Below are 23,946 nucleotides of genomic sequence, written 5' to 3'. Positions count from 1 at the left end.
CCTGCCATGGGACAGGCACTACCTGAAGGATGGGTTTGGGTCCTGAGCCAAAGGAGACTTGGTGGTACCTGAGAACCTGGTGGAAAGGAGGACTTACTTGTCAATCTCCAGATAAAAGTGGAGATCATTGACGAGGAAGTTGACAGTAATGAGCCGGTTCTTAAAGAGACGACGTTTCACTAGTACCATCTCCTTGTCCTGTGGAATGCTGGCAGAGGTCATATGTGAGTGGGAAGTGCCCGTGGCGCTGCTGCTCTGTGTTGAGTTGATGGGCAAGTCTGAGAGGGGAGAAGAACTGTTGTATCTTGCTTCTTCCAGCACTGGGTTTGAGGCCAACTGGGCATTTGATCCTGAGGAATCCTGATTTTTCTCACCTCACCTGTGCTTGCTTTTCCTATATGCAAATAATTTGCTGAGGCTGTTTCTACCTAGGTAGACTACAGACTTCCTGCAGCGTGTAGGACTCTCCAGGGAATTCAGACCCATTCAGTGTCCAGCCCTCCCCCTAGCTTTGTAATCTCCTCCCTCCATCCTCCTGTTTATACCCCTGAAGTGCTTATGTTCATTGTTTTCATGGAGGATGATCACAGTAGGTTAGATAAAGTCTGTTTGTCTGCCTAACATATTGGATATGCTATATCCTGCCTCCAACAGAGGCCACAAGCAGATAACTAGGAAAATGGAAAGGGAAAACAGCTGTTACTTCCCCCATATACAATACTCTCCAGGTTCCAAATATTCATACCCAGGGGCTTCTTGAGCTAGCTGGGGTTTCTGTTTATTTAGCAGCTTTAGTGAATTTATTTTCTACCAGCTTTTCCAGTCTTCTCTTAAACCTGCATAAAATTTCAGGATCTGTATCCTTTGGCAAATCGTTCATAGGCCAGCTACCTGTTGCATGAAAAAACATCTCCTTTTGTTTATTTCAAGCCTGTCTCACTGTAGCTTCACTTAGTGCCTCCCAGTTCTTGGGAAAGGGATGCAAACTGCTGCATTTGCATTATGTGTGAGAGCTGTGCAACAGCATCATTGCATGGACTTAGAGAAATGAGGGGCAGCAGGTGTGGCCCTAGCATCAGAAAGCCAGCTGTTGCATGAACATGTATGTGTGTTTTGTGAGAAGTTCTGGGCCTCATCTCCTGACTCCAGCACCCAAGTGTCAGTGTCCCTGGAGTGCCTGGAAGAGGATGGCCACTTTCTAAGCTAGCATTGGATGCCTAAGAGCACTGGGGTTAGGTGTCAAGGGTCAGCCTAAACGCCTACCTGCAGAACTACTCACCTAGGAGGGACAACCCCATTTTGTACCTTTTCTCCATCCTCTTTTCCATCCTCTGCTCACTCGGAGCAGATTCCTGCACAGCAATATCAGTCATCCCGAGACACCTGCTTTTCTGGCTCTTTATATGCCGCCAACAGAGGACATGGGGATGAGAGATGAGCCATGAGCTTCCTCTGTTTACCTTTCCTAAACCCAGGGCTGTCTTGGGGAGGGAGCAGAGGGGGGTGGCAGGAGTCTAGACATACTTTCCTTTCGATTTCCTACTTCCTTCCGGAGAAAGTCCTCAAACTCCGCACGGGCTCTTTCGTTGTTCATTTCTCTCCGGAACTTGCAGATGCTCTTGACGCAGCCGCGAATGGCTTCCCAGGCCCTCCTCTGCGGAGACACGGCACAGCCTGCATCAGCCCACGCCAGAGCCCCGTGGGAACCCAGGCAGTGGAGGACCGRAGCGCGATCTCGTGGCAGTAGCGATGCAGCTTGTTCCCAGGGAGAGTGGGGCTGGGGCAGAGCCCTTCCTGCTCAGACCTGCCACCGTGAACTCAAGCACCAGAGCTCAGTCCTGGAAGTGCAGTTTGTGACCCAGCCATCAGCTTTGCATTTCAGTATTTCTGGGTTTCCCTCAGGACTTCAGGACTCTGAGTTTCACAGGAGTTATTGTGAATCAATTGGCAAGTCCTGACTAAATCTAGTCACTTCTGTCTGGAGCAGGACTCCAGTTCCACACCAGAGCTCCCAAGATTAAAGGTTTAGCTAGCGTCTGCCTTTTTGCAACCCTCCGGGTGCCTTGCAAGTTTGATACCCCCCACCCCTTAAGTGACTGCCACTTGTTCAGCAACATCTTCTCTCTTTCTTGCCTGCACAACAGCCCTAGCCTTCCAGGAGAGAGTCTTTCCTTACCAGATCGTCCCTCTTGAAGTTTCCCATCCCATGCTGCAAAGGAAGGTGAGGCTTACAGATATTGTCCGGGGGGAACAGGTCCTGGTAATCCATAAACCTGCCAGATGGGGATCAGAGAGAGAACATGAATGGCAGCCAGACACACCAGCAGGACGATGGCTTGGGAGGTTGGTAGAAGGGCAGCTATGGTGGGGAGCACCTGACGGGGATCTCCAGGCTTATGTGGCTTGAGGTCCCACAGGACTTTTGTTCATGGAAGAGGCTGCAGGAAGAAACTTGGGACTGGATCCCTTCCCTTGGTCTCTGCTGTTGCAGGCAGCAGGTTTGGGAGTGTTCACCCTGCTTATCTGTAGCATGTCCCCTCCTCCAACACAGGATCCTGAAGCACAGCAACGATTTGGTCCTTATGGGACAAAAACCTGCTGTCCTTGCACAGGTAAATCCATCACCAGCTTCAATAACAGCTATATTAGTGTGAGGGCCTGGCTTGGATTTGGACACACTGGCTGACACTTAATATGGAAATATGTAACAGTCACTGCCTGTCACTTAAGGGGTCCCATAGGAAGAATCCCCCAATTTGGGAACCAGCCTTGCGCAGCCTGAACCAGGTGCTCACCATCGTTCTTCCATTGCTTTCTGGACAAAGGTCTGTGCTGTGATCAGCATGGCAGGGCTGACTACTTTGGCCTCACTTATTTCTCTGATGATAGAAGCACAGCAGTCCAGCAGCTCCTCTGAAAGAGATGTGCAGTCACTGCCTGCCCGCTGCTGCCAACCGCTCCTGAACCACCAGGAAAACACTCTTCCTGTCCTTACATCTGCAAGTGGTACCCTGCTCTGTCTCTCCCTGCTCTATCTGCTGTTTGCTGAACTTGGTTGTCTCATCCTTTTTCCTTTTTATACCACGCTAATTGCACACTTCAGGAGTGAAGCATCTAAAAGAGCATCTAAAGGAGACAAGGCAGGGAAGAGCTATTTCTGCCACTGCAGGAATTACAGGTTGCAGCTCTTGGAAGATGCTGTCAAAGAAGTAGATTGGCTTCCTAGAAATATAAGTGGAGTGGAAGGTCTGAGCAAACACGTACCCCACTGGACAGGGAAGGGAGAATTGGCAGGTGCCTGCATCCAGTTCAGGGAAAAAAGGCCCCCACCATGACTCGAGTAAAGCACAGGGTGGGAGGGTGCATACCTGCTGGGATTTTGGCATGGAAGTAGGTTCTGACAATGTTGTTAATGAGGATGCGTTGCCTCTTGGGGTTGGTCTCTACAGCCTGCTTTTCCACAGCCAGCCAGAAGCTCAGTGGCCCATCTGTGTTGTGCTCCTTGAGGAAGTGCTTGAAGAACTCCAAATGGTCAGGATTGCGCAATACTTCCATGAAGTGCCTGCAGAGGAGGATACACCAGGAGAGATGCTCTCTGTGCTGCCAGTGCCATGGAAAATAGCCAGGACCTGTAGGCCTGCTTCTCCAATGAGAGAGACTCCTGAAGAAGAGATAGAAACTTGTGGACCAGTGCGGTACATAATCTGTGAAGCAGATGGACTAGCAAAGGTACTGGCAGAGCATAGCCTCTCGTCTGCCTTGCCCATCCACTGAGCCATTGGGAATCCAGGGTGGGATTCTCCTAACAAGCTGCTTTTTTTTTTATGGTAGGTGCACCCAACCAACAGCTTTGCTGCTATGTGTGCAGAGGAGCTGATCTCGGTCAGAACAGGAGTCTTTAACCAGAGAACTAAGGAGGAGACAGGACTTCAGCTCTGCGCTGGAGACCTCAGAACCTGCAAATGGACCAGGGCAGCTATACAGAGACCACAGGGAGGAGGAAGGTAAGGATGGGATACCATGAGGAAGGACCGGTGGGAAGAGGAGGACGTAGTGCTTCCCTGTCATACTTGCTGAGAATGAGCAGGAATTTACTACTGGATGGTAGAGGGCTTTATGGGACATCTTCACAGTCAGCAAGGACAGGGATTTAAGTTCAGTCATGGGTAATCTTCAAACACTTTGGAGTTTGGGAGTTGCCTGGCTGTAGTATAAGTGGCACGTCAGAGAGTGATCTAGGATCAAGTTCATAAGACATGCACAAGATGTGGGCAGTAAATCTGTCCTATAGGGTGTGGGGTGTGTTAAAACATTTTCTCCTTTCCCCTCTTCCCCAGTAGCCCTACAGTTTAGACCCACAGGTCACCCATATCTACATCTGAGAGAGCCCAATTCTGAAGCAGGGAGCAGTGACACTACAGGAAAGTACTGAGAAAAATCTCCCTGAGAGAGTGGAAATGTCAGAAAATAGCAAAGCCCTGTGTTGTAAAATGCCAGACCTGGGTCTTGCAGCTGGCTTCTCTAATATGACAACAGTGGACTTCAGCATGTTTATTTTGGTTCTGCTCACAGGAAAGGTCCTCTTCTTTTCATGGTTGAGGTCAAAGGCTGTTGAGACAGAACAGATTTGGCCCTTTCCTCAGATCACTGCTAGAGCCTGCTCACAACTGTCATCAGGACAGAGAACCGAAAAGAAGCCCAGGCTGCCTCCAGAACCACCGTGCTGATGTCTGCATGGTGAAGCCAGCTCAGGATACGCTGGATGCTGTGGGAATTCTCCACCTCTGCATGGTTCGATTTCCTCAGTGTCTGCTTCAGAGAAGCCCTACCATTCCCACCCTCTCTGGCTGGATTTACATCCTGAAGGACATGCCTTTCAAGGGTGGCTAGACCTCTTTCCTTCTGGAGACGTTCTCCCAGATGATGGGATGCAAGTGGGGAAGATCCCTGCTTGTCCCTGTCTCCTTAGGGTACGCTGGGGCACCTTCAAGGGTGTGCCAATTGTGAGCCTGCCCTGGTTCTAGCTCGCCCAGACTCGACTCACCAAGTGATGGAAATTTGAGACAGAAAAGCTTGTAATTCTCGCTTAGCAGATCCATAGCCAGCAAGGGATTCTTAACAGCCAGTTCATCAAACGTCATCTTCTGGAAATCTGTATAAGATAAAGGAGAGAAGAAGGGATGGATCCAATGTTTATTCCTCCTGGCTAAGACAGCCCATCAGCACTTACTCAGAGTGCTGTATTGTAATCACTACTCACCCTTTTTTCCTTCTCTGTCCTGTTCCCATCATTTACTAATGACACTGCGTTTCTCAGATATGACCAAGACCCTACAAATTACCCAAGAGTTGCAACATGTGGCTGCTGTCACTCTCAGTGCACTGGCAGGTACCCAGAAAGTTGGTGTCGTTCTCCAAAGATGATGGGGGAAGACAAAGCTGAAGTTTTACAGCAGTGTGGTCAGACCCAGGGGCCCCAGGAGCAGGTCAGGGTGTGGAAGTGTGGTGACAGTGGATGTTTCTGGCTTTGAGTTTCATTTTCTCTCTGCTGTAGCCTCCATTTGACCTGGTGACCGAGGCTGGTGCAGGGATGTGCCATGTGCTGCTTCTGGTGCTGACAAGAGGGAACTTGGTCCACAGGTCATTGCCAAAGCTTGGATTACAGCTCATGGCTCCCAGATACCCTGTCCCAACCTGCTCCATGTTCTCCATATACCGCCAACAGAACAGCCATGTGCCAGAACTTTTCTGTTAGTGGCACTGGTCAATATGGAGGCATGAACTACGCTTTGTCCGTCTGAGTCAATCTCAGTCCCGGAAGACATTCAGATACTGCTCTTACCGACTCTGCACACCGGAGGTTCCAGCTCCACCTGGATTGAGCCCCCTTTCCGAAGGTCCTGAGTGGCAATTAATTGCCAGTGCTCAGAGGAGAGATTTTCCAGGTCCCTCATGCCATACAGGGCTTGGCTCAACTTCAAGGATTCATTTATCCGCTTGATTAGGAGAAAATGTTCATCTTTCCCAACAGTGCGTCCTTGCATCTCGAGCATCAGGAAACTGCTCTGTGGAGACTACAGCAAGAAGAGCAGAGGGTGATTACACAGAGCCCACACGCCATCTGAGGAACTGCTTCAGCGTTGCAGTTGATAGCCTAGCTGGATTTTGGGTGTCCTGTATGTTATAGAAAAAAATCAAGCCTGAACATTTTCAAGGCTATATAGTGTTAAGAGGGGCAGGCAGAGTTCAGATGGTAGCTGATGCTCTGTCTGGATGCTCTGGATGCCAATGCTCAGTTTATTATTTTCTTATGCCAGTAGTGCATGGAAATCCATATTGTAAACTGCTGTATAAGGAGACTTAGGCACTGTATAGTCTAAATAACCCATCTACTTCTTCCAGAAAACAGGTGTGTGGGGGGGTGAGAAGTGTTATCTCATTTTATACATAGAGAATTTCACTGCAGACCGTGTGGTTGCCCAAGGTCATGTATAGAGTCTGTGGTTCACTGCAACTCAGACACCACCATCCACAGCATTCCTGGCCACAGGATTTTCACAGTTGAAGGAGCTCACCTAGTGTACCTTACTCTGTCAGGCAGAAAAAAATTCCTCCAAGAAAACAGCTGATGACTAGGATATACTCTGAAACAGCCCTAATTACATTTTATTAGGCAGTGGAATACAAATCTACCCAAGTTGCATCTTCACTCTGTCTTTAAGCCGCCTGGAAGAAATCTATGTGAGTACAAAGCTCAGCACAGGCCTTAAACCTGATTATGCAGCTGTTCAAAGCTGGCTCAAGTCTACCTGCGGCTGGAACATASAAGGGTGTGCAGCAGGTTCCCCAGGTAGATCAGACAGAAAAAGGCTACAGCTTTCCTGAAGAGGCCAACAGCCAGCCAAGAGGGCCGAAAACAACTGAGAAGGTGTCAGCAGCAGGCAGGTAACCTCACGTGCCCTTTGGGTTGRCTGCTTTCCCTGCGATGGGCTCTGGCCCTGGGGGTGCCCCTCTCCCTCCCTGCCGCAGCCAGACTGTGCTGCTGAGACCCTCCTGCAGGTTTTGGCCCTTCACCACTGGCGAGCACTTGGCATGACTCACCAAGCAGCGGGGTAAGAGCAGCCCTTTTCTGATTGAGTTACATGCTGCTGAGAGCGAGCACCAAAAATAACCCTGCTAAGCCCCTGAGCAATTCCACTGCCATCAGAGCAGCGAAACCCACAATGAGTTTGGCCTAGGGCATGGTGCCCTGCAGGTAGCATGGCCTCGGCACCTGCTGAAGTGCTAATTGCACTCCCAGACCTGGTCTGTGCTCTGAAAAGTAATTTCCTCGCTAAAGGATGCTTAAAAACCTGGGCAGCTAATTAACTTACAACCAAGAGAATTTAATGAAGCAGGGTCAGGAGCTGACAGATGCTAAGTGGCATTTCTGTAAGCACTTAGTTCTCCCTGACTGAGATGCCTAGATCTCTCCGCAAGCCAGGTCTTTGGGCATTAACCCTGACTAACCCTGCTGGCTGATGTGCAGACACTGGCTGCAGTGAGCAAAGCTGCCTGTGCAGGTTCTGCAGGGACCCTGAGTAGGTGGGATGCTCTGGGGTTTCTGTCTGTGAGGAGGTTTCATGGTGTAAGGCTCGCATTCAGGGTGCTGAGAAATATGAAACCGTAGTGGAATTTCTAGTGCCAGGAAGCGAAATAGTTTGGAAGATGAGTGCTTATGTGACTCTGCTTTCTTAAACCACTCCTTTACACAGTGGAAAAAATATGTGGAAAACTTGAGTGCGATTGAATCATAGGCCAAAATGCTGCATGCCCTCTTTCCCCAGCATGTTGACCAGGCACCGCTTCTGGGACAGGGCCGTATGCATGTGTGTCTGCCCATGAGTCAGACTTACAGCAGTATTTACTGTAGGCAAGGAAAAAAGGGGCAGAGTTTCTTCCCAGAAGTGTTTTGCCTGTGAAACAGTTACGTGCCTGTGACACGGGACTGCAGCTGCTGAGTTATGGGAAGTTGTGGTGGAGGAGCCAAGGAACGTTGCTCTGGGGAGCTGGAAAAGGCAGATTCTGCCTTGCTCCCATGCCCAGGCAGCAGCAGCATGGCAGCACGGACACCATGGGGTGCAGGACCACTGCAGCGGCAGGCCTTTCCCTCCCATCCCTCTTGTCTCCTTTTGAGACCCCACTGGTTCCTGCACGCCCCGCAAGGACCCCCCCTGCCTCCACCATGTCCCCTTTACCACAAACTGAAGGAACGTCTYGTCATCTTCAGCCAGAAATTCATCATAGAAGACCTCGAGCACCTGAGGAGGAGGAGGAGGAGGCAAGGTGGGCTATCAGTAGCACGTGCTTGTGAGCCGGCCGGCGAGGGGCACGCAGCGAGGGAGCGTGGGGCTGGGAGTGGGCTCCCGCAGCCCTGCTCCCCTTCTGCCACCGGGCGCCGCAAGGGCAGAACAGAGCGGGGCTCACCGCTGCTGCCTCCCTGGCTCCCCATCCCACCATACCCTCTGTTTTGGGGCTGCCCAGCAACGCCTGGGTTGTAAATGCTTTTTAATCACGTTGTGCTGGAACCGGTGACTCGGATGGAAAAGCACTGCTGCTGTACCATGATCCCCAGGCCCTTGGCTTGTGTGTCTAATGACTGAGGTCACTGGCTGCTAAATGACTGCTTCTTCTCCGGTCCACAGCCTAGCAAACCACTGGGGATGCTCCTCTCCGCTGACCTGTCAAGCCTTGGTTACTGGTTCTAAGCAGAAGGTGACTTTTGACTAAAAGCTTTTACCTTCCTGATTTTTATTCTCCATTTTCCTTTCTGTGCCCCATTTCTGAACTTGAGCACCTATCTTCTTAAAAAGCCCCGAAGTCCTCCCACCAGCCCAGGGAGGTGAACACCAGTAGTACAGCTCAGCCTGAACACCACCAGTGCCACTCCGTACCTTGCAAATCTCCTCCTGGGCTTTGAATATCCAGGGAATGCCTTCTCCAGAAGGCAGGTGGTCCTGCAAGTTCCTGAGAGTCCTCATCTCCAGGGGAAGATGCTGAACAGAGCCTTTTTCCAGGTAAGTCTTGCATATCCTCACCCCTATCAAATGACGCAGCAAGAAACTGCCTTCACCGCTGCAGCCCAGCACCACGCACAGAAAATCCTCAAGGTCATGCCACAGGTCCAGGAGACAAGTCTCCACGGGTCGCCTCCTGCGCTTCAAGAACTCCCTGAAGGGCTGTCCTGCACAGCCCTCAGCACTCAGGGCCCAAGCAAGGAAGCTTAAGGAGGAAGAGGACTTGACTGGCCTTTTCAGGGCTAGCAGGGATGGCGGCTGGACAACCGGTGTAGAGAAAAGCATGTCAGAGAGCAATTGCTCTTCACAGAGCTCTTCCGGTTGAAGGAAGTGCTCTATGTCAGGGCAACAGCTTTTGGGAGAGGTCTCTCCTCTTTTGTCTCCAAAGGCAGTGTTTGCAGGATGCTCTGACTGCTGAGAAATCAGCTCCAAAGTATCCTCATCCAGATATGATTTCTCTGTGTCTGAACTACACATGGTCCTGGCTGGCCCCGGCTTTTTTTGTGATTGCCCCCCAAAACTCCTGAGCATCTTCATTTCTTGGGTACCTCTTCCCTCTTTGATGAGAGTCCAGATCTCCTCTTTGGCCTTCTTGCTGCAGTAGGGCCCTGACAAAGCCTGGCTCTTTTTAATATGCATTGTAAAGAGACGACTGAAAGAGCCTGTGGACTCCTGTGAGTCGGCCTGTAATCGTTCCTGATATTCCTGCAGAAGAGGCCAGCACGATTCCTCTTTCTCCATGCTCAGCTTGCAGTGAATGAAAAAGTTAGGGAGCCAGTAATTCTGAATCTTAAGCAGGGCCAGTGCCTGCATCTTGCTTAGGGTCTCCCTCCTGGTGCCAATGGGCTGCATGCGCCACTCTGTGGTTTTCTGCACTGGCTCTGAAATGGACACAGAGGATTAGGCTGGGGGCAGCCCCATCCAGACCTGTTTGTGCCAGTGGAGCTCCCCAGCCAAGCAGTATTGGTGATGGTATCCCATCTCTGCAAGGGAGCTGTAGGAAGGCTGGGAGCAGCCAGAAAAAGGTCAGACCCGCTGAAAGGGCACTGCTCATCACCGGCTCTGATGCTTCTTACCAACGGGTGTCCTGCAGAGAGCGACAACTCTGGAGCCTTCCCGCAGGTGGGTGGCCTTCAGCGCGTGGAGCAAGGACAAGTAGAGCTTTCTCTGTGTGGCATCTGACTTGTCGAGCCCCAGGAGCCTTTCAGTTGTGAGCCAGAACTTGGTTAGTTCTTCCCCTGTGGATCAGACAGAGACAGAGGGAGGGGGCTGGAGGGAGTCCCTGAAAGCCTTGCTGATGAGCAAAGTATCCCTTGTTTTAAAGCTGAGGGAGCAGTACAGAGAGGAGCCAGGGCTACGCCTCTCCCTGGCTTGCAGTACCCAAGCTGCAGCTCTGCTGTTGGTTTGCCTTCCAGAGCGGTGTCTAAGATGATAGTTTCTTGTGTCTCACCAGTGCTTATCCAGTCCACCAGCTCTGTGCTAGTATCCCGCTGGGGAGATCACCAGCGGCTCACTGAGCAAGGGCTGGGGGAGCACCCCGTGCCTACCTGCCATTCCTTGGACAAAGGCCCGAAAGCGCCACATGCCCCGGCTCCCACTGATGCACTTTTCGAGCAGCCACTGGTCAGCGCTCTGCCAGTTCAGCAGTTTTGCTGTTGGAGAGAGAGTGCAGAGCACAGCGTCGCAAGGGTGCATGCAGGGACAGCCCCTGAGAAAGTCCCCCAGCCCCACCAGCATCCTCCAGTGCCCCCCTGATGCAGCCTGCTGGAGGGAGCAGTGCTACAAGCCAGGAGCCCAGTGAATCACATGGAAAATGCGAGTTTTGAGCAGGGTTGTGGTTACAAGATGCAGTGGGAGCTGCTCATGCCCATGATAACCTGCCAGCTACTCCATCCTGCCTCTTCCCCCTGCAAATTTCCATCTTTTTTGCCTGCGCTTGGGACTTCCTCTCAGACTCCTTCATCTTGATGTTAAACCCAGCTGGAGAAGCAGCAGCAAAGTATTCAGGAAAAGCAAAGAAGCAAGCCTTTGGGCCTTGATAATAAATTGCTGCTTTTCCTGAAATGACTTACTGAGTCTAAGCCTTTGCTTAACATCGTAACTTGATGGGTAGCTGTAACCATGCTTACTTGAGTTGCAGCAGACTTTTAGGGGCAAGTCTCCAAGCATGATTCAAGTTTTCTGTCCATAGGACAGCCCATGGGATAGGCCAGCAGGGTATTTTACCAGCATAGGACACACCAGACAAGAGGAGCATAATCCAATGAAGTGCTGAAGCTCTGGCTACCTTGCCTGTTAGCAAACTGGAAATGCCGTAATCTCAGCTTACCACCTGTAGATAGCCTCTGACAATATCATACTCTAACTTCCCCGTGTACTGGAAAGACGAGCTGAATTTGGGCTGAAATCCTTCTCTACTTGTGAAGAGATCGGAGAGGACTGCTGTGAACAAGCGGGCCAGAGTCTTCCACCTGCCAGTCCCTGCGGCCCCACTGCTGCAGCAGAGAGATGAGCTTCGATTTAAGGACCCTGGGGTTATGCCCACAGTGACAGCTCAGTGTGGCTCTAAAAGTGCTCTCCAGACCTGCTTCGCCCATGAACCACGGGGGAAATCCTGTGGCTGATGTTAAAGCAGCTATTGCAGCTCACCTCCACGAAGTGAGTGAACCTGCACTAATGGGAACCGGGCTGAGGGGTAAAGCCCCATCAGTCCTTGGCAAGCCTGCCCTAGGAGCTGCTGTGTCCCTAAAATGGGACCCACAGTGCCTTTTTACCCTTGCGCTTCGGAGGTCGCCCCTCTCTCCGAAGCGTGTCTCGGAAGCAGAGCTGCAGCACGCGCTTACGTTGCGTCCCGCTGCGCTCAGCAGGCACCAGACGGCGACAGCCACGGCGAAAGGAAGTCCCGTTCGGCGGCGAAGCCGCCCCGTGCGTGGTTGCTCTGATTTCCTCAGTGTCGTTATGACTCACCTGCTTCCTCCGACCGAATGAAACTGAGTAGCTTCTGGCAGAGGACGAAGTGAAGGCACAAGCTGGATTTGCAGAAGTGAGGCAGCCGGTGCTTTTCCAACCAAGTCAGTAAACCCGGGAGACTGGGATCCTGCATCGCACCCGCACCCCGAGGAAAGGAGGAGGCTGTGAGAAAGGAGCTATCTCCTGCCTAAGGATTAGGGGTGAGTAATGGGCCCGTGCCACGGGGGGAAGTAGGCAGGCGTGGTACCCTGCTGCTAAACAGCAGTGCAAGACATCCCCTGCACTGGAGAAAGATGGGGACGTCTGAGCTATCGCTTCTGCCTGGGTCCCCATGAGCCTGACGCCAGCTCTGCCTGGAAACCCACTGCCTGTTAGACCTGGGATTGCAGGTTTCCCTACAGGGCTGCTTTTCTGTGCAGCCTGCCTCTTTCCCAGGAGCCCAGGCAGGAGGGAACAGCAGCTTTCAGACAGCAAGGAGAGATGCAGGCTCCCTTTTGCTAGGGGAGGTGAGCACAGCAAGCCATGCCTGTGGCCATGGGAAAGAGGGACACCTGGGTGGGGGCTGAGCCAGTCTGAGGGTTGATAGGACTTTGCTCCTCGTGACGTAAGGGGAACCCTGGACACAAGGTGCCTCCTTCCCTGCTGCCTCACACATGCACTCCTTGAGCTCCAGCCATCAATGTCTACTGAGTGCTGGACTGACCCCATAGGCTGCCCACTGCCAGGGCCTTAAATTGCTTCTACTCCTCCTGGAGCTCAGAAGGAATGTGATGCTTGGGTTTGAAATAATCCCTGGCTGCACAGGCAGGAGAGAGACAGAGTCGTCTCAGCAATGAGAAACTGGCTTTTTGTCTCTCCCCTTCACTGCCTGGTGCCCTTTCCTGCCTCCTTCCTCACCCCTCCTCCTCCCCTGCAGGATCCCTGCCTCATGACGGGGGTATCTTCTCACCAGGTGGCTTGGTAGCTCTGGCCAGAGGTCCCACTGGCCAGTGCTGCTGATGTAAATGGGTGTCTGGCCAAAAATCTGTATCAAAAGAAAAGGGGAGAGCTGAAAGAGATGAAGGTTGACAGGGGAGCCTAGATCCCAGCTACTCTAGTTAGTCCTCCAYAAGGAGAAGGGCATCATCTTCCCTTTTAGACCTCTATCTCCACTACCTCTTCCAAGCTGAGTGCCTCAGATTTTCCTGGTTCACCAGCCTGAAAGTGGTGCATCCCCAAATTTCCTGGGGCCTCTAATACCACAGAAGCCTGAAAATTCACCTGAGAAAGGTTTGGAAAGGTGCTGGGCTTTATGGGAGGAGTGAACTTACGGGAAGGTTCAGAAATGTGTTGAAAAAGTCGACAAAAACATCATCTTGCAGTAGAACCCCCATGTTCGTAGAGGCTATGGTTGCTAGGGGAGGAAGAGAAAATTACCTGGGGTTTGTTGCCAGGCATGACAGAAACGTGAACCAAAAGAGTTTTGAGAAGCTGCAATAAGGGGATATGTGGTATGGGTTTGCCCTGTGCACACAGGGGACGATTTGGATCTGAGGCAGCCCCTGAAATGCTTTAGCTCAAACTGCATCAGCTCCAGGCTTTACTCCACTGTAAGCCAGAGGGTGCCCAATAGGATTATTTAGAAAGTGTAAAGCTGCTCTCTCAGAAAAACATCAGTGGGACAGGATAAAGAAGGCACCGTGGCTGGGAGGAGAGGAGCTGTGCTCCTCTATCCTTACCCAGACCCCAGGAGCAACCCCACTAGTGCGACGAGGCAATGGTTGTTGTGCTTTGGTGCAGCTGCTCCAGCCTCTCTGCCTTGGCATGCTGATGTCCTGAGGACTCCTCTTCAGGTGGTAGTAGGCTCAGAGAAATCACCAAGCATTATTAGGCTGGAGGCAGACTATGGCTCTGGTTAGAGTGACAGTGACTCACTGCAGACACCCTGTCTCCCCAGGATCTCAAAGCCAGGGTTAGTAGTACCCAAGACTTCCTGCTATCCTGTGAAGTTTTATTCACTTCTGAGTGATTGGATGTGAGGGGGCAGATTGGCATGCAAAGGCTGCAGCCTACTGGTGGAAGGATGCCCTTGAAAATGTCCACCTTGGTGAAGGCACAGAGCACAGCTGTGTCACCGACAGGACATAGGTTTCTGAATCCTAGGACTTGACTTTTCCCTGCTGGGATGGGCTTGGAGAAACCAAAGCCTCCAGGAAAGGTAACTCACCGGTGGCCGTCATGTTGCCATGCCCAGGGGACCCGGTGTTGCAGAGCACATTCTAGAGCGTGGCACTGCTTTGTGATGTGCTTGCCCTGCTGCTGCTGAGCTCCGTGGAGACACAGCATCCCGGCCCCTTCCTCTCCGCAGCTCAGGCTTTGCTGCCCTCCCGGTGGGTTCTCAATGAAATGTCTCTTCTCTAATTACCAGCCCTGCAAGTACACTTGGACAGTCCCAAAATGAAACCTCTCCTCCACCATGTAATGATTTGGGCAACCTTCTTGGCCTTCAGATCAGATTCTTGGTAACACCTGGGTATGGTGTGTGGTTGCTGTCAGTGTGTTTGCTCAGGTGGTGACTGAAGTTTCCCAGTAGACCCTGCTAAGCGTGCCCTGGACAAAACAAACCCCAGCTCCCTCTTCAGCTGTCCTGGTTCAGCTGGCCTGGGACCAAGAGACCTAACCTTAGGGACTCCAGCAGGAAGAGGAGAAAGAAAGAACTGCATCTTTCCCTATTGGCAGTGGTGACCTGTTTCCCCACTTGGATAAGGGATCTGCTCCCTAGAGGGATATTTGATCCTCCTCATCTGTAATGCTGTGGTGTCAGATCTGGCAGCAATGCTGTGGCAAGCTGGAGAGGCACAGGGGATGTTAACAGGGAGTTGTGCCTAGAGCCATGTTGTGGGCTAGCGTGTGTGGAAGCAGTAGTTGAATTCAAGTCCATGTGGAGAAGAAGTGGCACTTGGCAGGATGGGGGGAGAGCCAAATCAGAAGGACCCCGGTGAGATGCCACCCTCCAACCTGTAACCAGAGGATCAGAAAAAGCAGGCAAGGGATGAGACCCCAACAGCCCTAACCTTGCCTTGGTTGTGCGTAAAACCAGAGCAGGTCAGGCTCTGTCTGTGTTCGGGATGTTGGTGCTCCAACCCAGGTTGTCTGCAGCAAGGCTGATGCCTCTGGGGCTTGCCTTGGAGCGGCCACCTGCCTGCAGGGCTACTAGTGCCCTCAGGGCTTTGKGCACCCTGAAGAGAGGTGAACCTACCTGTGCGTGGCTCAGCGTGCTCTGCGAGCGGTGGGAAGTGTTTTGTGGCCTGTGCAAAGCATGAAGCAGAGGGGTTGTGGCCTCTTTTGGATGAACATCTCTTCTGTGCTTGCCTAAGGGGAGCTGCAGGATAGACTTTGGGAACYTTGTGTTTATAAGTAGTGCTGCACTTCCTTGGTCTGGCCATTAACAAAATCCACTTTTGTTATGTGACTGTCAGACTCCTTCTGTCATTGTGGTTGCAGTCCCTGGAGCGAACTTGTCCCTGCTGTTTCAACCTGCATGTGCGATTTCCCTTTGTGAGCCAACTCTTTTAAAGATCACAGGTATCTCCAGCGCAGCCCCATCCTGGCTCTCATGCAGAAAACGTTCCCTGCACCCTTGTCACAGCGCAGAGGATCCGGGGGCATCTCACGAGGTGGCGCTGTCAAATCAGGAATGCAAAGCTGTCACCAGAAATTGGTTTGCACAGCAGCCTGGCTCTTGATCTCGGGTCTCCCATGGGATGTTGCAGCAGATGGGTTAGTGACTCGCCAGGCACAATTAATACAGGGACAACTTCTTTCCAGGGCGGATAATCCTGCCTCATCCCCCTGAGTGAGAAATGAGGAGCAGCCTCTGGTTTTACAGTCGTCCCAGGGTGGACAGTGGTGCAGACAACAGTGCGTCTCGCAGATTAATCACGGGGCTGATGTCAGGAGCCCTGAGTCACGGCCCCGGGCTCCTGGCGCTGAGTTGCTCTGTGGCCCTGAGCGAGTGAGCTCATTTCTTTGCGCATCACTCTGCTACAGTGTCCAAGGAGGGCAGTCGTGCTGCTATACCAGGCTGGGAGGGATACGACAGACGCAGGGATGTGTGTTAGAGCTCACGCCTGTACTGCCTCTGCAAACACGTGTGCTCTGGTGAAGTCAGGGTCCCGTCCTGCAGCAAGGTACCAGCTGCACTGCAGCAATTCAAGCTGTTAAAGCCTCCTTACAGAGCGGTGCGTACGTTCACCCTGTGCCCACAAGGACACCGAGCCTTTCTAGCTTCTCCTCACGGATGTTTTCCTTTGGGTGAGCACAGAGTACGGCRGTGCCTGGTAAAGCAGTAGGAAAGAGTTGCATGAGACCCTGGTGCGGAGTAGCTTTGACTACAGATTCATAAGGATTCGTGCTGCTAAGCCCGAGATGAAGGGAGAGGGTAGGGAAGAGCTGGTGCGGCTGTCACACACGAATGGCTCCAAAGTCCTCAGGGGCAGGTTGCAACTGTCAAAAAAATATGTTTTTCAGTTAGCAACTGAACAAATCTGAATGAGATCCTCAGAGACCAGTGTAGCTCCACTGATCCCAGTCTGGCTCTGGGTTGGCTTTAGGGAGACTGTGCCGGTTTCTGCTGGAAAAGGATCCAGGTTGTACTCTGGAAAAGGTAGATGTGGTTACCATGGAAATGCATGGGGCCATTTCCATAAAGTCTCTTCTCAAGCTGAAGCTGCCTGGCAGGACCCAGCCTGATGTGGGCTGGAGCCTGCCGCCCTCGCAGCGAGCGCTCAGGTTGTCTTCTTGCGGGATGGTAGCCGTCGGGGCTGTAGTCCAGCCTCGGCACTGCTTGGCCAGCTCTAGCGCGAGGACAGACCCCCTTGGGAAAGGCCAGCCAGCGCTTTCCTCTCCCCTCCTTGCAGCACTGCCCCTTTCCCGGCTCCCTGTTTCTGTTCTTTCTGCATTTCTAGCTTTTCTGTTTGCTGTGGCTTATCTCATTACTGTGTTAGGCTGGGCAAAGAGACAGCTCCTCTCCAGGAAAACCTTTCGGCAGAGGCACGAGAGATGGTTTTAGCTTCCGCAAGGGAGACGACTGTTTAAAAAAGGAGGAGGGCATGTGAGCAAAGACCAGATTTAGCAGGTGGCTCAGAGAGGTGCTCAGAGTGGCCGGACTCTTTGTACAAACAGATAAGGACAGCATTGCAACACCACGCACGTCAGACGGGCTTCATTCCCCTTCTGGCCGAGCCCAAACTATTCGCCCTGCTGCTTGTGGGACCTGCCCACCTGCGTTGGAGCAGCCCACCTGCAGCAGCCCTGGGCACCTCCGTCAGGCCACCAGCAGTTTCCTCGTAACCAGCCCTCCTTACGCTGGCGGGGTTGCGAAGGGGACGCATTCGGTATTCTTATCCTTGCCCAATATAACCTGGCATGGCTCACCATGGAGGCAAAGTCCAAGGCTGCCCAAACGTGGGGTCAGAGGGGCCTTGGCCAGCCTGGCTGCGGTGCCTGGCCGAGGGGCAGCCAGCGACAGGGTTGCACGTTCCCTGAGCTCATGCCTGCCGTCACGTCCCGCCGGCAYTCGTGCAGGGCTCAGGGAAAGCCAGGAGCCACCTGCTCCCGTTTTCCCTCTCCTCTGCGGGATGTGCTCCTCGGTGGTCCGCAGTGGTCACTCGGGCTGGGCTGTCCTCCGTCCCTCCTGTGCTGGCCCCAGCCCGTTTCACTCCTCCTCTGCAATGGCCAGGCTGTAAAACCTGGCGTCCGTTTGGCACAGGGATCATATACCCAGAGTAAGCTTTGGGGGAGCCTGGTTTTATTCCCATGCACCCCCAGGGTGTTCTCATGCAAGTAATTTAAGACACCTCAAAGACTGCAATGAGTAACGTGACAGCATGTGTGTTGTCAAAAATGGGTGGGATCCTTTCAGGGCCCATAACACCTTAACCTGTAATTTTGTGAGGTCTTAGCTATGGTAGTTCAGCTTTAACTATTGATTTCGTTCTTGAATGTGTTAGGATTTTTTTAAAGTAATTTTAATGCTTGGTCTGCTGGGCATGTAAGACTTGTTTGGCTCAGCAAGGACACCTCTGGGACTTCCTTACCCTTATGTTAGTTAGAAGTATTTGTGATCCTATTCCCGTGTTTCTGTAGTTTCCTCGCCTGGCATTTACCGTGAAGGCTGGGATCTGATCCTTCACATCTGACAGTCCCTGCGCAAGCTCTGCATTTGGCTTGTTTCTTCTCCAGCTGAACTGAAGTCGCTCGAGCAACCTTAGATGTGTGCCTGGGTCTGCTGACTTCCCAAGTCTAGGTTAAGCGTGTGTGGTGGCAGGACGGGGGCCTCATTCAGCCACAAACAAGGTGCACAGACAATAGCACATAGCAATTACCTGTGTTAATTTACAAGGCCAGATTCTGATCCTGCCACTGAGCCCACTCAGGCAGAGCGCTGAGCATTTCTGCACCCTTACTTACTAAGCTGCAAAGTGTATTTAGGCTGAACTTAATCTGCCAGCCATGGTTAATAGGGCCCTGACCTAGCTAGGAACGCATTTAGCAGCATGAATAATACTAATAAGAAAGAAAAAAAAAATTGCCAATGCAGAATGAGACCAGTTGCCAACTGCAAGGGAAAGACATGYGCTTAGCAATCCCTGGGATATTCTCCACCCTTGTACAGAGCAAACGGAGCCAAGCAATTTCTAGGTCTCAAATCCCCGATCTTGCCTGCCACTAACATTCTCATCTTCCAGCTTCCCCTGGACGCTTTTGAAGGAGAGCATGTGCTTTTTCTCAGCAGCGTCCCCTGCTTACTGAAGACACTCTGCTTCTGCAAAAGGTCTACATGCATGCCAGGCAGAGCCTGCAAGAGGTAGGTCTGGGCTGCAGGGTTTCTCTGGGATGGGCCCCGAGCTGGCTGCTGCAATGCCCCCTCTGCAAAGAGCTCCTGGCCACGGGCTGGGCGAGGGGAGACGAGGAGGCCCCGTGCGTGGGAAGGGACCGGTGTGGCCGTGCGGCAACGCCACGTCTCACACGAGGGTGGAGAGCAAGGTGTGCAGGGGTCCTGCAGTCCCTCTCTGTCCCAGGCACCGGCGGGCAGCTGGCCACAGTGACCACCACCAATGTGCCAGCAAGCACACGATGGGTATGGGGCCACCAATGGGGTGAGAAAAGGGTGGAAACAGGTGCCAGCAACCGAGGGTTTCTGCACCAGGCCTTCCTGGCTGCTGGGGTCTTGCATTTCCAAGGTCCCTCTTCCCCTAAATGCATCATTTGCCCGTATTGCAGCTGAGCTGCATGGGGAGGGCCCTTCCTTTAGTGTGTGCGTCTGCACGTTTTTATTTATTAATTTGCTTTCCCAAATTGTCCTCCTTTGCAGCCCAGGTAATCGTCAGCCTGCTCTGCCTTTGCAAGCCCTCTGGTGACCAGCCCTCAGCTACCCTTGACCCTGGCAGCATCTTCAAAGGGAGCATGGGCCCGCTGCGGAGCCTGCAATGTTTGCTCGCTTATCGGGTGAGCTGGTATCGCCTCCCTGCCTTGGGGGCTTTCGTCAGCCTCCCGCAGCACTCGTGGGGACACCGGTCGGCCACCGCTGCTTGCGCAAGGTCAGTCCGCACGGCACAGGTGTTTCCTCTGCCATGCGGCAAGCTCCCTATCCTTGGCCTCGCTCGGTGGCTCTGGCGTTTGGCTGTTAACGGGGCGACTTGTTAATTAAGCACTTTGCTCTTCTTGCTGGGGCATTAGGCTAATTTCCCCAAAATCGCCATGCCTGAAGCCCAGCTCCCGGCGGCGGTCGGCACRGTGAGCTGGCCATGCGCAGACATGCGCAAGGGGGGAGAGCAGACTGCTGTGCCCAGCCGCGGTGGCGAGCCGGCGGTGGCAGAGACAGAGGCAACGCGCTGTCAGGACATCCAGCTGCACCTGTCCTTGCTTGGGTGTGGGTGGGTCAAACTTTGCAGGGGATCTTGCAGCCCAGTGTGCTTTGACAGATGGATGTGAATTTTGGAATGCCTGGGAGAAAAGAGACGCTTTTCTCTCCTCCTTCCCAGCTGTGCCCTTGCTAGAAGCAGGGAGCATTTCAGGTGCATCAGGCCTTCTTCTAGGAGCTAGCCTGTGGGAACACAACGGACCATCCCTTCTCCCCATGGGATAGCTCTGTTCAAAAGGAAATCATTAATTTTGATTTAAGAGGTGTTTTAGTGCTGGTGAAAGGTGCTGGGTGCCTGCCCTTAGTGGATCGTGCTAGCACGTTGTTGGGTTGAAGACCTCGCGGTGGCCAGCTCTGACTAGAGGCTTCTCAGTAAGGAGCCACCCCCCAAAATTGTGTTGGGCTCGGGGCTCCCTGCGGAGCTGGGGAAGAGCCCCGACACGGCAGGGGGAACCCGGCTCCCCCCGTCCAGGGCATTGCTGCCCCCTGTGAAAAGAGGTGCCAAGCTCATGTGGGACTGGGTGGGCGCAGGAGAGGGCACACGTCTCATGCGGACTGCGTGAGACTCAACCGTCCTGGCCCCCGGCCTTCTCACGGAGGCACCGGGCGCCGTGCTTTCGCCGCCAGGGCCTCGCTCCGTGCCGTGCGCCTGGCTTTGAATTGCTGTCTCGGAGGCAGCAGGCTGCAAGTCCAGCCGTCACCGACCCTCCGAGCTCACCAGGGCTTTTCAGCCCTGGCAATTCTTGCAGGATATAAGCGGAGCCGGAGGGAAGTGTCGGGGCAGGCGAATAGAGGTGTTCCCACGAATTAATAGTAGGAGGAAAGAAAAACATGTGCCAGTCGGGACTCGCCCCTGGAGCGCGGCATTGTCTTTTGCTGGCTTGATGTGCATTTAGAGCGGAGGCTTTGAAGGCTGATTTAAATTCACTCCTGGGAGGTGTCACCTGTTGGCATCGTGCCTTTTCCAGCTCCCTGATGAGGTTTTTGTCTCGTTGAACGCTGATGACAATAAGGGTCACTGGAGCACGCAGCTGGGAGAAGGGACAGGCTGATCCGTGTTTCCCAAAAAAACCGCAGCCTGCAAGAGAAGGAGGGGAAGGCAGGCCAGTAAACAAGCTGGAAAGGGCCCTGCAAGGAGGGAAGAGGGCTCTTCTCCCCGGCCAGCTTCCCGGGAGAGGGCGCTGGCCTCGTAGCAGCGGGGCCAGGCTGTTCTCCGCTGTCTCGTAAACATGTTGTGCAGGACAAGCCGGGCCGGGGCCAGGGCATGGACGTGGAGCGGGGCCGGGAGCCACACGCCACGGGGCCCAGCCGCCCCGGCGGTGAAACCGTTCCCAGCGGCCAGGGGTCTCCTCGGGGATTTCTGCTGGCCGCTGCGCGTTTGACAGGCAGAGAGGGGACGTGCATAGAGGATTGCAAGCTGCCTTTCCCCTCCGGGCTGTTCGGAGCTCAGCGGGCGAAAGAGAAGGTCCCTGACCCCATGACTAGAATAGCGTGAGGGGCAGCCTACACCAAAGCGACTTCCCCCCCGTAAATGCCCTGGGCTTGTTTGGAGCCAGCTCTGGTGGCCAAAGTTTCTCGGAAATTTGCAGGTAGAGCATTTCCAAGAAACCGGAGCTATCAGAGCTGTTAGTGTCCTGATTAAACCCTCTCGGCAAACCTAGGGCTGGGCAGAGCTTTACACTGCTCAGAGCTTGACAGGCCCCCTTTATGGGAGCTATTTTGCTGCTGGGTCTCTCTGGACGGCTCATATCTGGCCTGACTGGGTCTCAACAGCAGATCCTTCCTCCTTTTTCTTCAGCCAAACAGTTAGATTCAGGTGACCACAGCTGAACTTGGTCTGTATCTGGGGTTGAGGTTCTGCTCAGCGACCCTGGGCCAGTTTCTATGGGTAAAACACAGCATTCAGGAGGGTGACATGAGGAATGACGTGGGTGTGCAGGAATGGAGGGACGGAGCAGGGTCTGTCAGGGAAGGAGAGATCCYGTAGTGAGAAAGCGTTCAGTCGCCAGTCACCTCGCTCTGCCTTGCCTGCGAGCGGGCGCCCACGCCAGGTGACCGCAGTGGGGACACCTTGCTCCCCTCCCAGAGTGGTTTTGGGGTGCTGACCGTTTCCGCACCTGCTTTTCAGCCCCAAAGGCTGCGGGTCCCTGTGTGCTCTTCCAGGGCATCTCTATATTGAAAACTTTGCTTTATACATAGGGTGCAGGAACTGGGATATCGGGGGAAGGCAATGAACATCACTTTGGGCTCTGCCTTGCCTAAGCAATGGTAGAAGGTGAAAAACACCCAAATTTCACCTCCATCCTGGACAGCCTTGGGGCGATTAACGCTGGCTTGTGGCTGCTGCAGGGTGGTGGTGAAGAATTAGCCCGGTCCTGCCCACAGGGAGGGTGGGAAGCTGGCTCTTGAGATGGGCAATAAATCAAGGCAAGTCCTTAGCCAGCAGTTACACCACCTCCTCCTGGCCGCGCATCCAGCTCTCCCCGGACACTTCCACCCCGGCCTCTGGCTGTGCGCAGGCTTTGCCTCGGCAGCCCCAATGGCAAGGAGGGTTGGGCCCCCGAGCTCCGGCTTTGGGAGGACCAGCAATTTTGGTGTCAACCCCCCGAGGCTGATGTGGGGATGGGGTCTGGGGGCCGCCTAGGGCCCTGTTGYGGAGGCAGGCGTGCTGGGTGGCGTGTGCTTGCCCAGGTGCCTGTGGGTGCGCGTAGGCACGTGTACATGCATGGCAGCTCCTTCTGCTAGTTCTGGCATCTGTATCCTGCCCGTTATGTCCAGGCTGGAAAGTGAGAAGGGCTGAACAGGAGCGGGGATGGTAGAGAGAGCTCCCAGGGTGGAAAACTACTGGGCAGTCCCTGGATTTTCCCGGGCGCCCCTTGCTATCTGCGTGCCTCTGTGGCGGGTGCTCTGAGACCCACTGCAGAGGTGGGGAATTTCTCCTCCCTCGAGTGTCTCCTAGAGCAAGGGACTCGGCTGTAAATCCAGGCGCTGGAGCCTGCTTCCTGCTTCAAGGGAAAAGCTGGGCTTCTCGCAGGCTCTGCCTATTCCCCCTCCCCGAAACACAGGCACAAACACAGCCGGGGCCTGGGTTTGAGGGGGGCTCCAATTTCTCCCTCTCTTCCGCTGCCCTGTTTATCCAGGGCGACTTATTTTCATGCCTGGGAGTTATGCAGAGGCAGCTGCTAATGTAAACGCTGCAGAAAGCCCTGGATTTGATCCCATCTCGGAACAGTTCCGAGAACTATTKAGAAGAGGGATTTGGGGAGGAGGGTGAAAAAGGGAAAGAAATGCCCCATATTCCCTCTGCTTTCTGTCCCCTCCTCGCTGGTGGCGTGTCTCTGCCTCACAGCCCTGAACGGGGAGGGCTGGCAGCGGGGTGCCCCGGAGAGAGGGAGCCGGCCGGAAGAGCGGGCTGTCCCGGGGAGGGGGTAGGAGACCCTCTTCCCTCCCAAGCCCTTTGCGAGCCCTGCCACCTTGGTGCCCAATTCATAACCCGTAAAGGACGGCTCCCAGCCTATGGGGCAAGGCGGGGAGGCAACGCAGCCCCCCTTTGCCTGGCCACCCCCAGAAAGAGCCAAGCCCTCGGCTGGAGAGTCACGGGTGCTTGGGGAGGGCTAGGTGGGCGCCCAGGCTGGCAGGATGAGGGTGCCTCCTGGCTGGTGGGGTAGGTGGGCACCCAGGCTGGCAGGGGTAGGAGGGTACCCAGGCTGGTGGGCACCCTGTCTGGCAGTGTTAGGGTGCACCCAGGCCAGGGGGCACCCAGGCTAGTGGAAACACAGGCTGGTAGGGTAGGTGGGCACCTGTGCCAGTGGGCACCCAAGCTGATGGGGTAGGTGGGCACCCAAACTACCAGGGTTATGGGCCACCCACGCCAGTGGGCACCCAGGCTGGCAGAGCTAGGGGGCACTAGGCTAGGGGTTTGGGGGGCACCAGGCTGGGGGTTGGGGGGGGCAGTAGGCTGGTGGGCACGCAGGCTGGCAGGGCTAGGGGGCACCAGGCTGGGGACACCTGGGCTGG

At 53.9% G+C, this 23,946-nt stretch overlaps 2 protein-coding genes across 4 annotated transcripts in view; one reads left to right on the top strand and one right to left on the bottom strand.

The window, feature by feature from the left end:
- RGSL1 (regulator of G protein signaling like 1) overlaps positions 1-14,245 on the bottom strand; it is a 20,245-nt gene extending 6,000 nt beyond the window's left edge. The window contains exons 1-16 of the mRNA XM_026084657.1: positions 14,233-14,245; positions 13,337-13,419; positions 12,976-13,050; positions 12,024-12,153; positions 10,604-10,708; positions 10,133-10,294; positions 8,934-9,931; positions 8,238-8,300; positions 5,831-6,074; positions 5,045-5,152; positions 4,500-4,608; positions 3,369-3,562; positions 2,796-2,913; positions 2,177-2,273; positions 1,525-1,654; positions 98-278 (exon numbers count right to left, since the gene is read on the bottom strand). Coding sequence (XP_025940442.1) covers positions 98-278; positions 1,525-1,654; positions 2,177-2,273; positions 2,796-2,913; positions 3,369-3,562; positions 4,500-4,608; positions 5,045-5,152; positions 5,831-6,074; positions 8,238-8,300; positions 8,934-9,931; positions 10,133-10,294; positions 10,604-10,708; positions 12,024-12,153; positions 12,976-13,050; positions 13,337-13,419; positions 14,233-14,245 — 2,810 coding nt within the window. The remainder of the gene's footprint in view (positions 1-97; positions 279-1,524; positions 1,655-2,176; positions 2,274-2,795; positions 2,914-3,368; positions 3,563-4,499; positions 4,609-5,044; positions 5,153-5,830; positions 6,075-8,237; positions 8,301-8,933; positions 9,932-10,132; positions 10,295-10,603; positions 10,709-12,023; positions 12,154-12,975; positions 13,051-13,336; positions 13,420-14,232) is intronic.
- GLUL (glutamate-ammonia ligase) overlaps positions 10,693-23,946 on the top strand; it is a 21,063-nt gene continuing 7,809 nt past the window's right edge. The window contains exons 1-3 of one of the 3 annotated variants that reach the window (XM_026084733.1): positions 10,693-12,226; positions 18,802-18,873; positions 19,381-19,606. In XM_026084733.1, the coding sequence (XP_025940518.1) occupies positions 19,473-19,606 (134 nt within the window). In that variant the 5' untranslated portion in view covers positions 10,693-12,226; positions 18,802-18,873; positions 19,381-19,472. Of the gene's footprint in view, positions 12,227-18,754; positions 18,874-19,380; positions 19,607-23,946 lie in introns of all 3 variants that reach the window. The other 2 variants (XM_026084732.1, XM_026084731.1) reach the window with 2 other exon arrangements.

The sequence above is a fragment of the Apteryx rowi genome, unplaced genomic scaffold (genome assembly GCF_003343035.1).
Source record: "Apteryx rowi isolate R43461 unplaced genomic scaffold, aptRow1 scaffold_65, whole genome shotgun sequence".
In the NCBI taxonomy this organism is placed as follows: domain Eukaryota; kingdom Metazoa; phylum Chordata; class Aves; order Apterygiformes; family Apterygidae; genus Apteryx; species Apteryx rowi.
This window is presented reverse-complemented; position numbering and strand designations above follow the sequence as displayed.